This window comes from Vipera berus (genome assembly GCF_964194415.1).
Source record: "Vipera berus genome assembly, chromosome: 2".
Taxonomy (NCBI): Eukaryota; Metazoa; Chordata; class Lepidosauria; order Squamata; family Viperidae; genus Vipera; species Vipera berus.
In genome coordinates this window covers 134,637,108-134,649,483 of record NC_138203.1, presented here as the reverse complement: position 1 = coordinate 134,649,483, position 12,376 = coordinate 134,637,108, and the positions used below count along the sequence as shown (strand labels likewise).

The 12,376-nt window shown below is 40.7% G+C and overlaps 1 protein-coding gene across 1 annotated transcript in view; it reads left to right on the top strand.

Moving 5' to 3' along the window:
• Nucleotides 1-6,385, top strand: part of PRIM1 (DNA primase subunit 1) — a gene marked incomplete at its 5' end in the record, with an annotated part of 31,317 nt that extends 24,932 nt beyond the window's left edge. The window contains 2 exons of the mRNA XM_081315602.1: nucleotides 2,953-3,051; nucleotides 4,428-6,385. Of these exons, the coding sequence (XP_081171728.1) occupies nucleotides 2,953-3,051; nucleotides 4,428-4,447 (119 nt within the window). The 3' untranslated portion in view covers nucleotides 4,448-6,385. The remainder of the gene's footprint in view (nucleotides 1-2,952; nucleotides 3,052-4,427) is intronic.
• Between the last annotated feature and the right edge of the window lie 5,991 nt (nucleotides 6,386-12,376).

The following is a 12,376-nucleotide window of genomic DNA, read 5'->3' as shown; positions in this document are numbered from 1 at the left end:
GTCATAAGTGTGAAAAATGGTCATAAGTCACTTTTTTCAGAGCCATTGTAACTTCGAACAGTCACTAAACGAACTTGAGTTGAGGACTACCTGTACTTCATCACTTTTTTTTGTCATCAAGTTTTTGACACCTTGCTAGGCAACTGGTGGTACTCGGATGTTGCCATATCCTAAAAGTGGTACAGTAGGTGAAAAGGTTGAAAAGCCCTGCTTTAGATCGTCAATATTTGTGTCAGCATTCTCTAGTTTTCCTTCTGTTTTCTGGGTTGGTGGTTCCTTGTGGTTGTTTTCTGAGTTTGTTGATTTAGATTAGAAAATTGTTCTTTTATCTCCTTTATGTCAGGGCTTTTCAACCTTTTCACCCATTGTACCACTTTTAGGATATGGCAACATCCGAGTACCACCAGTCGCCTAGCAAGGTGTCAAAAACCAGTCGCCTAGCAAGTTGACCATTTTTCACACTTATGACTGTTGCAGCATTCCAAGGGTCATGTGATTTATATTCGGATGCTTGGCAACTGATTCATACTTATGGTGTTCTGTGTCCCAGGGTCATGTGATCAACTTTTGCAACTTTTTGACAAGCGAAGTCAATGGCTCTGGGGGCATGGCCAGCTCATCACTCAGGTTGCAGGGTGCCTGTGGGAGGGGGAAATCCGTGGGTCTCTGGTGGAGGAGGGTGAATGGGATGGGTGCCTTCCTTCTCTCCCATTGTCCCTACTTTTCTTCTTTCCTTCCTTCCCTCTTTGTCCCTTCCTTCCTCTCTTCCTTCCTTTCTTCCCTCTTGGTCCCTTCCCTCCCTCTCTCCCATTGTCCCTACCTTTCTTCTTTCCTTACTTCCCTCCCTCTTTGTCCCTTCCTTTCCTTCCTTCCTTCCCTCTTTGTCCCTTCCTTCCCTCCCTCTCTCCCACTGTCCCTATCTTTCTTCTTTCCTTCCCTCCCTCTTTGCCCCTCCCTCCCTTCTTTCCTTCCTTCCCTTTTTGTCCCTTCCTTCCTTCCCTCCCTCTCTCCCATTGTCCCTCCAGCTGGTCGTCGTGGAGATGGCAAAGGGTTAAATGCTGCAAAACAGTGGAGGGGGGGAATCAGGCGGGCACGTTTTTCCCTCCACACCCATGTTCTGATGGCTTCGCCTGGCGCGCATCAGCAAAACAAACGTGGGCCTCAATACTGCTGCTGCGGGATGAGTCCTCCGGGAGGGTGCGTGCCGTTTGGCCGCTTTGCTTTCCCTTCTGTAAAGTTGGGCACCTCGGGAAGAGGGGGAAAAGTCTCGATCCCCGGAAGGCAATGTGAGGGGTATTGCAAGGTTGCGGGGGGCGGAGGAAAAGAAGATGGAAGAGAGTGAGGCTGCAACAGAGAGAGAGAGAAGGGGGGAAAGAAGGAGGGGCCAGTTGTGATGTTGGCACTCAGGGCCACAATGCGAGCAGTCTCAAACCCCTACCTGCCGAGGGAGTGGATGGCTCTGTCCCCATCAGGTGCTTACTTGTGAAGTAAGAAGGGGGGGAAGGGCGACACGGATCCCACTGGCCCGGTTGCTGCACAATGAGTCCCTGGGGAGGGTGGGGCCTCGCTCTGCGCCTGCACTATGCGCGCCCTGGGTAGGGTTCCTGCAGGACGCCACCAAGCAGCATGTTTTCCATATGTTTCTTCTACAAGAAAATAATTCCACAATACAGTTGTGAAAGTCAATATTTATGTTCAAAATTCAGACAGGCCAAATTTAGAATATTTTATTATCTCTGCCACCCAGATAAGCAGCCCCCAAGCCTGTTCCTTTTTTCTCAGCTGAGTAGTAAAAGCTTCCAAGGCCAGCCAAAGTCTTATCTAATTCTGGGCTTCAAGCCAGGTTTCTTTTAGGCATAAATAAGTTGTAGTGCCATAATTCACCACTAGATGACATCAACACTGCTTTTCAGTTTTTAGATCCAGAACTTATATTGTAAACTTTTCAAGTCTTTCTTTTTTTTAAAAAAAGGTCTTAAAAACACTTTTAGTCCCCAAATTTTCAAGCTGTATGTATATATTTATTCCAAATAGGTCTTATGGGTTTCGCCATTTTCCCCAAGTAATTAATTTGCCACTTTTCTTTTCTGAGGGAATGGGGTGGAAATTCCCTTCCCCTCTTTCATTGGGGGGAGTGCTTTGGGCAGATATTCAGGAAGAGGTCTTAAAATCATAAAGGATCAGGTCTCACCCAGTTTCATCCATGTTGCTGTAAAGTTGCTTGGTAGTGCTTGTTGACTTCCGTTGTCAGCAGCTTCGGACTGGCTACACGAATGCAGCCAGTCTTTCCCCTGCTTTGGAGGGCTTCCTTGGATCAAACGGGAGAGCTGCCACCACCCCCTGCAATCAGCGAGAGTCCCCTCCTTGCTTGCCGCCACTACAGGGCGACTTTCAACCCTTTTCAGGGTCCCCCAGCAGGGCGAAACCAAATGCGAAAGACAGCCCCCTCTTTCTGCGTCTGTATCGCCGCGACGTCAAAACTGGAAGTGTCAATTTTAGTGTATGCATTACCAAGGTCAGCATTTTTTTAAAGTCCGGTTACCTTTTGGAAAAGCACTTTTGGGACATCTTTTGTAAGAGATTTGCTTTTCTGGGAAGTGTGTAAAGGGTATAGACATTTGATGAAGGCTACCCCATTTGTTGTAAAAAATAAATAATAGTAATAAGCAGCATAGCAAGACAAATGGTTTACTGAGACGTAACAGATAAGTTTTCTGAAATGTTTACAAATAGAAAAATGCAACATAATCAGAATTAAATCTGGCATGTCCTTGGGTCAAATCAGGAATGCATAAAGGATCTGACCTGGAAGTGAAGTTTTAGGGTTTTTTTGTACTGATTGGAGCAAATGGACACTTGAGAGCCAAACTTAATTCCTTGTGTCTGCTTAAATAGTTGTGATTTTAAAATTTGAAAATAAAATGAGTTTTTTTCTCCTCCCTTTTTTAACAGATTATAAGAAAACCAGTTTAGCTCCATATGTGAAAGTCTTTGAACAATTCTTGGAAGAAATGGAGAAATCTTACAAAGGACAACGTTTGAAAGATAGCGGTAAGGGCTTGTTTCAGAAGGATGCCAACTTCAACCCCTCCACCCCCACTCCCAATTGTTTCAGTGACACCACTCATGATGGTGACATGGGCAGCAACATAAATTGATACAAAAAATAAAGTGTTTTTTCTCTTTGTTCTTGGCTATTGCTAACAGAGAGATAAGTTAAATTTATACATTCTATTAAATATGAAGTAGCTTTTTTGAACTTGGCATTGTACTTTGTAAATGGTAGGATGTGGGAATGAGGCAACTGGCTTCTTTATTGAAACAGTTAAGCAACCTAGGACTTACTTCAGGCTGTGAGCTAGGTAGCTCGTTAGCAATATCAGGCAACATTGTATTATGTATTACAGACCAAGGATGTCGATTTGAAGTTACTTGGGATAGAAACTCTTAGCTTGTGGATGCATGACATTGAATCACAAAAGTCAATTCTGTGGCTGTGTGGGTTGCATAAATTATATGATCAGTTTATGATTCAGTGTTATCATGTGAGCCCAGAACATTTGGATAATTAAATAAATCATCAAGAGAGGGCAGCTGTACAATTCCAGGAGAGGGTGGGTCTGTTTTAAAGAGTTACAAACAGGTGCTATATTTGCAATCCCGTACCACACTAGCACATTTTTTTGGAATTTAATCCAAATTATTGCACAGTAATTTTGGCTTCACGTGACAAGTACTTTCATCTAAATACCCTGATTGCCACTTATTGCCTATTGTGAGGAAATTGTAGACATCTCCAAATCATTTGTGTTTTCAAATTTAAAAAAGAAAACCTTTGCAGAATATACCTCCCCCTCTCCACTACCTTCAACATTAGCTACAGGTAGTCCTTGACTTACAACATTTCATTTAGTGATGTTCAAGGTTACAACAACACTGCAAAAAGTGACCTATGACCATTTTTCACAGTTACGATCTTTGCAGCATCCCCATGTTCACGTAGTCAAAATTCAGATGCTTGGCAAGTGTCCCGAGGTCATGTGATCCCCTTTTGCGATCTCCTGACAAGCAAAGTCAATGGGGAAGCCAGATTCACTTAACAACCAGGTTACTAACTTATCAGTTGCTGTGATTCACTTAACAACTGAGGCAAGAAAGGTCATAAAATGGGTCAAAACTCACTTAACAACAGAAATTTTGGACTCAATTTTGGTTGTAAGTTGAGGACTACCTGTATCTGCAACAGCCTTTCCAGGTATGCTGGAGTACAACTCCTGTAACCACTTGTACACCCATGCAGAAAAAAAAATGTAGTTAACGGCTCTGCAGTTTGGAGGTAGTTGATATAATTTGTTGTATAACATGTTAAGTATCTTCACAATGTGTCTTAATTGTATTTAAAATTATCTTTCCTTTTTTTCTTAAAGACATGCAGATGGATTTCTGAAGTTTTGAAGACACAGTGCATTGTCACAGGGCAGTTTCCTGTGGTGAGATAATTGTACACCTCTTGACTGTTGCTAGATTTGTGCACAAACCAGCCATTTACAGACACAGTCAAAACACACTTTTCTTGCTGATGAGGTGATAAAAGTGCTAATAAGCCATTCAGGTTCCAACAGCTGAACACAACATAAAATAAATATTTGGTTTTGCATAACATGGGAGTGTAATCAGTGGGGTACACATGTCAAACAGGAAACAATAGGGGTTTATATTATGAATACTGTAACATACACATATATGCTTTATTTAGTTCAGGTAATCCTCGACTTACAATGGGAGTTGGAACCAGAATTTTCATTGCTAAGCAATGCAGTTATAAAGTGCAGCAGCATCGCTTAGCAACAGCGATCCCTGCAGTCTCAGTTACCATTGTTAACTAAATCCCACGGTCATTAAGTGAGGCAACTTCCTGCCCACTTCCCATAACAAAAGTAAGTGGAAAAGCCAGTAGGAAGTTGCAAGTCCCAGGCAGGCAGGTAAGTGGCTGCTGCTGGGGGGGGAGTGCATAGATAGGAGAGGCTTACCCAAGTGACTTGTGACCTTACCTGCTGGTTTCCCCACTGACTTTCTGGGGAAACCGGCAGGAAAGATTGTAAATGGATTTCAACTAATCGTAAGTGCAAACCTATTGCCAAGTGCCCAAATTATGGTCACATTACAGCAGGAATCCTGGGATGTCTGGAATTCTGACAACTGGTCATAACACCATTATAACTTCAAACAGTCATGAATGAATGGTCATTTGCCAAAGATAGCCTGTAGATCTGTTTTTTACCCTCTAGTACAGACATGTCAAACTCGTGATGTCGCGAGACGTATCAGGACTGTTTTGCCATTGCCGGCAATGGGGTGGGCGTAGCTTCCGGATGACGCATCTGGCCCATGGGCCAGCAGTTTGACACCCCTACTCTAGTACCTCACTGAAAAGCTAAAGCAGCCTACTTTTAGATGGATTTTACCTCAATGCTATATAAAACTGTCAGGGATTTCTAAAATCAAAACACAAGTATTGCAAACTATAGCTTTCAGATGACATCATCCTTGTTGAAATTGGTTGAATCATAAAATTGTATATATACTACAGAAAAAGAACTGGAGGTCCACATGCAGATAAATGCTGTCAGTAGCAATCTTTGCTGAGCTAATGCACAACCATGTTACAGTAAAATATCTATCCATAATTTAAAATCAGGTAAAAAACAAGAGTAAAATGCAGTCATCCAATGCATAAAAGTCAGGCTTTTCAGCTCCATTTTCTTCTAATAAAGCAGTCTTTCCTAATGTAGCAGAGATAGTTGTTCTGTAGTTTCTGTAATCTCTTAACCAGATGAAAATTGGCCTAACCTCCAGAGTGGTCCCTTCTCTGTTAAAAAAGGCTGCTGTAAAAGTTGGTTCTATTGAGGCAGGCCATAAAGAGAGATACAAAGAATACATAAAAATGCTGCATGACGTAAAAGTGAGGTAGGACATAAAAGTGAGGCATAAAGAAAATGTGTATATTAGTTGGAAGAAGAACAAGGAAATAGAAGATGCCAAACCACAGGTTCAACTGTTGGTCACACCTCGTAGGCCCACACAGAGTTCAGTTACAGCTAACCACATATGTCTCACTTGTAGCTAACCACAAACATGGTGCCAGAAACTTAGATGCTTAGCAAGACACCTATGATCTTTGCCACAGGTCAAAGGTTGCAAGACATTTAGCTATAATTTAGCATCACTAAGGGGGGGCTAGGGATGAGCTAGAAGGGGCCTAGAACTCATGTAACCAATCAGAGCTCATAAGTTACATTTCCGTGTTTTGCTACTTTTGGAGACTATACTTGCTTTTCCCTGAAAACATGTTCAGACATTGATACTGCTTTCTGTTCTGAACCTTTTGCGCAAAATAAAACAAACTTCTTGTGATTCTGGGATCTGAATTTCTTGATTCTGCAACACTATAAATTGGTAAAAACAGTGTGCCTGTGTTACATTCTTAACTTCCTTTTCTTTCAATTTACTTTGTTTAGTCTGCTTTGTTTTCTTTTATACTTAAGCACCAAATCTTACCTTTCAAGTTTTATTAATTTTTTAATATTTACATTCAAATATTTGTGAAGCAATACGGTGGTTGGGTAGTCAAAACTAAACAGTATCAAATTATTTGTAAATAGCTCAGGTTACATCAACAAGGATTCCCTCTCTGATTCCCTTAGTTATAACATAGTCAAATTAATCAAATTAATACATTTCTAATTGTGACCTAGTCGATTGAAATAATTTTCAATATATTTTCACTAATATATATCAATATCCTGCTTTTAGGTTTTACCTAATTGCAATAAAATAATCTAGGGTAGCCTATGATAAATGGAAGAAAGCTTACTATTTGGGTAACCCACATTTCCCTATTTCAATAAAGAGTAATTATCCTGTCTACAAAACTTACATTGTTCATTTCAAAACATTCTTATTTTTTAACAGTAACGTCTATTAACTATTCACCAATTATAGCAAAATATATTATACCTTTCCAAACTCTATAATATATATCGATTCTAATAAGCAACTTCCCTTTAAAAGTTAAATACAAGATGAGTTTCTGTCTATATCATTACAACTAATATATTCAATATGTCATCTTAACCATTCATCAATTGTTAAAATACTATCTTTAGTTATATCATTCCAGATTCTATAATATAGTTCAGAGTTATATTCTAGAAGCTTAATTTTGTTTTCCCTCACAGATCTAAAACCTAAATGTAAAATCAGTTTATATTTTTTAGAGATTCCCCTTAATCCATTAAAAGATATTTTTGAACTCTATCCTTAGGAATCCCAAAAAAGAGACAAGTTCAGTTTTTTGAATCTATCTCTCGCCTTCGTTTTGTGCCAATCAGGCTTTCCTTTTGGAATTTAAAAATTCTCAAATGTATCTCCCTTTCTTCCTATACCCCTTATTTGAATCCAGGGAGACCATCCAAATATCAGTTTTGCAAAGAAAGTGCCCCCTTTGTAACCATTAAAATTTTGCTTTAATAGCTCCGTTTTTGATGTTTGGTGTAATTGTCATTAGATCAGTCTGGCATTTTTCTTCTTCCAATTCTATCTGGGTTAGGTAGAAAGTAGTAGCTGGTGTTATGGTTGTCATTTGATTAGCTGAATCCTCAACATAGTGTATTTGAAGGCCTTTAATATCTTCACTTTTAATGTTGCTTTCTTCGGGTTCTATTGCTTTTTGAGTTGTAAGTTTTGTAGTTGACATTGAAATTTGGACTTTAAGGTTCTCTGTAGGTTGCATTTGTTGTTCTTTGAAGTCTCCTATTTTAGTGTTAGTTTCCACTTCTGTTTGCTTTATTGTTAGTTCCTCATTTAAGGTCAGTTTGATTTGGTGGCTTTAAGATGTCAGATTTATCTTGCAGTGTGGCTTTAATTTGCTCTGTCATTGCCAAAATCGTGTCCAGTATCAGTTTGTAATTAAGTGGTGGGATGTATTCATCCATTTTGTTGTTGTTTACAGCTAAATCTTCCATAGAGGCTATTTTAATAAGAGTCAATGATTATCCACCTCCAAAAGAGTTGTTTTCGGTGTCAGGTGCTCCCACACTTATCTTTGAAAGTAATGTCAAGGACAGCTCTCTTATTCAGTCAGTTCTCACAATAGGAAAAAGATTTACTTGCTGTACCAAGTTTCGCCACAAGATGTCATCAATAGCATATAGAATGTGATGTAAAAGAAAATTCCAAATTAATACAAAACTTTTGTAGCATTAGTCCATTCTTTTTTTCCTTAATTCACAGCTTGAACAGAAAATAGGGTAGTAGATCCCCACAAAAAATAGAAGCTTTTTAGTAAGTACAGATAAGATTGCTTAATTTCTTTGCTCAGTCACTTGATTTTTTTTAAGGCTTTAAGGCTTTAAACTATTCCCCAAGTATATAAACGCCGTTCTTTCAAAAAATGGGGAGGAAATTTTCAGAAAAGTCCCACAGGAAGATGGTTAAGGGAATAAGAAAGGTAAAATCTCACCCAGGTACTCCAGATTGCTTCTTAGTGCTAGGTAGTGCTTTTGGCTTTCGGCTTTCGGCAGGGAGCGGCTTAATGATCGGCCATCTTAATGGCCGGTCTCTTCTTTGGGCCAAAGGAGCTGCTCCAGATTCAAGCGGAGGGCTGCCGCCCTTCTGCAATCACAGGGAGGGCCTCCTTGTGGTGGTCGCCCCTCCAGGGTGACTTTCAACCCTTTTCAGAGTCCTCCAAAGAAGAAAGATTGGATGGCAGGGAGCGGACTCTTCCTGGATGTTTGGAAGCGCCACGCGCGCAAACCGGAAGCCAGCACCAAATCTTTATAATTTATAAAAAATATTTCATTAAAAATTAGTTCTGAAAAGTGACAAGTTTGCTTAACCTTTACACACCCATCGGAGTTGCTTCTAGAATATACAACAGCCTGATGCATGTACCTGGAAGGGATTTAACTCCTTCAGTTGACCAACAATTGCTTTCCTGGCTGTTTGTAGCTAGAACTTTGGGGCAACAGATATTCCATACAAGGCCTATGCCTATTTTTCTAACACCACCCTGCAAAGCAGTCTTAGCCATTGAAAGGATCAGCATGTATGTCTGCACAAAGAACAATAGTCTTTAAGACAGGGGTCCCCAACCCCCAGTCCATGGAGCTGTACCAGGCCACAGCAGGCCAGCAACTGGTCCACACAAACAAGCAAAGCCCCATCTATGAGATGCAGGAGGTACACAAAACCATGTGTTCTCTGGTCCACAGAAAAACCTTTCCACATAACCAGTCCCTGGTGCCCAAAAGGTTGGGCACCTCTGCTTTAAGATATTGGCCAAAACAGCTACTTTACTAATTATCTCAGTGGATAGTAGAGTGCACAGAAAACCTCAGGATCACCATGAAGCAGAACTACTAAGTCTTTGAAGAATTGTATTGTTTTTTGTGTAAGGATACGTGGGGTACTTTCCTCACAAGCAGAGGATCTTGTCAAAAGATTTGAGATGCAGATCTCCCTGCTTTGTTAACTAATTCTTGCATCCAAACAGTGATCCTGGAGCACTGGAACTACCAGAAGACTGGAAAAGACCCAATGTGGTTCCCAAATAGAGGAAAGACTGCATTTGCACTAGTCTAGAGCACAAAAAACACCCTATTTTGGAAGAATGGAAGAGCAGTATTGTCCATAAATATAAGGCACTCAAGATTATAGAAGGTGTTGATATGCAACATGATTAGCATATGAATTTAGGTTTATGTGAACATGGCAACATGGAAAAGTCTCCAACAGAAATTATAATGCTCCAGAACAGGAAAAAAACCATACCATGCAGCCTATTGAAAAGAATCTTACTTGCAACTTAATCCTATGCATGTTTACTTGGAATTAATTCCCAATGAGTTCAAGAGTGCTACAGCATACATTTTATTACTCTGGTAACATCAAATCCAATATAGATATCTATTGATTCACAGAACTTTGTATTTCATATTTTAGACTAAAAAAATGAAGGGCAGGTCAAAATTTCAGACTAGGCTTGCATTGTTTTTAAATGAGCAGTAATTCAAACATGGGGTAATTATGATTCAATAGTACAATACATCTTGTTAATATGTAAAGTTTTTAAAAAAGTCATCTATTAATTTTGCCTCACTTCAGTTAAATTTTAAAACTTTCCTCTCTACTTTGGTGCTGGACCCAGAGTTAAAAGCAGCAAGCTGAAACAGCAAAGAGGCAAATACTTAAAAACCTCTTTTGCCCACTAATTTCCTTCATATTACTGTTTGATCTCTACACAGAATCTTGTTGGTTATAAGCAGTGCTTTTTTTGTAAAAGAAAAAGGTGCCGGAACTCACACATGTCATACAACCCGCCTTGCCTACCCTACGAGGTTCCATCCAAAAAAGGTGCCGGAACTCCGTTCTGAGCGTTCTATGAGAAAAAAAGCCCTGGTTATAAGAGACTTAGAAGGCTTCCCATCTAGTTCTCACACATAGCCCCTTACTCCAAGGTTGTGTTTGTTTGTTTTTTAAAAAAGACTAAAAAGAGTGGGATAAGAATTTGTAAAATCGAGTGACTGAGGTGGATATCTCACACAGCTTACAAAAGACTAGCGCAAACACATTTATGCAATATCTGTAATAGAAACAACCTGGCAACACCACTTCTGTACAGTTCTCCAGAGGCCAAACTTCACTTAAGGGTCCACTTAGGGAGTCTCCCATAGACGCTGGGGAACTGAATCTGGTTCTGTTGTAACCAAGATAAGCTTTCCCTACCTGAAATTGATGGTAACTCCTGCTGAAGTCTATTTTAAGCGCAGGACAACAATATATATATATATATATATATATATATATATATATATATATATATATATATATATATATATATATATATATATATATATATATATATATATATATATATATATATATATATATATATATATATATATATATATATATACTCAGGGCGGCTTACAAGCTTAGCAGTAGCCTTCATTCTATGTATATGCCTGCTTATTAGGGCTTTCACACACACCCCAAGTGGGATTATTAGATGCATTAGGATTTTCTCCGCCGACCCAGCATCTCCCTGCTGACTTTCTCAAGACTAGCACATCTTTCTGGCACCCTCGCCCAGCTTCCGCCAGCTACGACACCACCAGAGATGTTGAGCTACAACTTTTCATAATTTGCAGCCAAAACAAGGGATGGCCTCAATCTTGGAAACTGACTGATGCCATCTAGTCGTTTTTGACCCCTAGCAACCACATCGATTTTGTCTATGATCTATCCTTAACCTGTGTTTTTTTTCAAGTCTCCCAACACAATGCACTCATCACCACTGTAACTGATGTTCGAAATGAACCATCTTGACTCTACTACATCGATCCATCCCGACCGTTCAGGCAGAAAAGGTATGTTGGTGAAAGAATTCTGACTGTTGGGATCCAGGAAGAGACAATTTACTCTGCCGATGCCCCCACCCTTTGGAACATCTTACCCCCAGAGACGGGCCCCACTCTTGGCTTTCCGGAAGATCGTCAGGACCTAGTTCTGCCAATTAGCATGGAGATCTAGAGCAGGGCTTTTCAACCAGTGGTATGGGTACCACCTGTGGTACATTGGCACCTGGCAGGTGGTACGCGACCATCCTAGAAAAGTAGTAGTGGGGGAGGGGAATGAGCTGAACCAGTGGCAGCACCGTACAAGCCTGAGCGAGAGATGGCTGGAGCTGCAGGGCTCTCAGGGCTCAGCGGAAGCACCAGCGCCAGGCTCCAGCTGGAACTCGGCGCTGATCCCGGTGCTTCTGCTGAGCCCAGAAGAAGCGCTGATCAGCTGGAATATTGCAGCATCTCCAGGGTCTTGTGATTTACATTCAGATGCTTGGCAACTGATTCATATTTATGACAATCACAGTGTCCCAGGGTCATGTTCAGTGACCAAAACCTGCTGCAAACACCCAGCAGACGAGGGGGGTGTGGAATAAAAACCAAACACCCACCCCAATCCACCCCCGCTGCCAATCCTCAACAGAAATGCTCATAACAATGAAAACATCAGACAGGAAGAAGAGGGCCGCCAGGCGGGCAGGCAGTTGTCTTGCTCGGCTGTGGCTTGGGGGGCACTTTTTTCAGTGCCATTGTAACTTAGAACAGTCACTAAGCGAACTGTTTTAAGTCGAGGACTACCTGTACTCCTATCACTTTTTTCCTCTTTTTTTTTTTGCTCAAGTTTTTGACACCTTGCTAGGCGACTGGTGGTACTCGGATGTTGCCATATCCTAAAAGTGGTACAATGGGTGAAAAGGTTGAAAAACCCTGATCTAGAGTGATAGCAGATATTGGTGGCTTGAGAGTGCTTT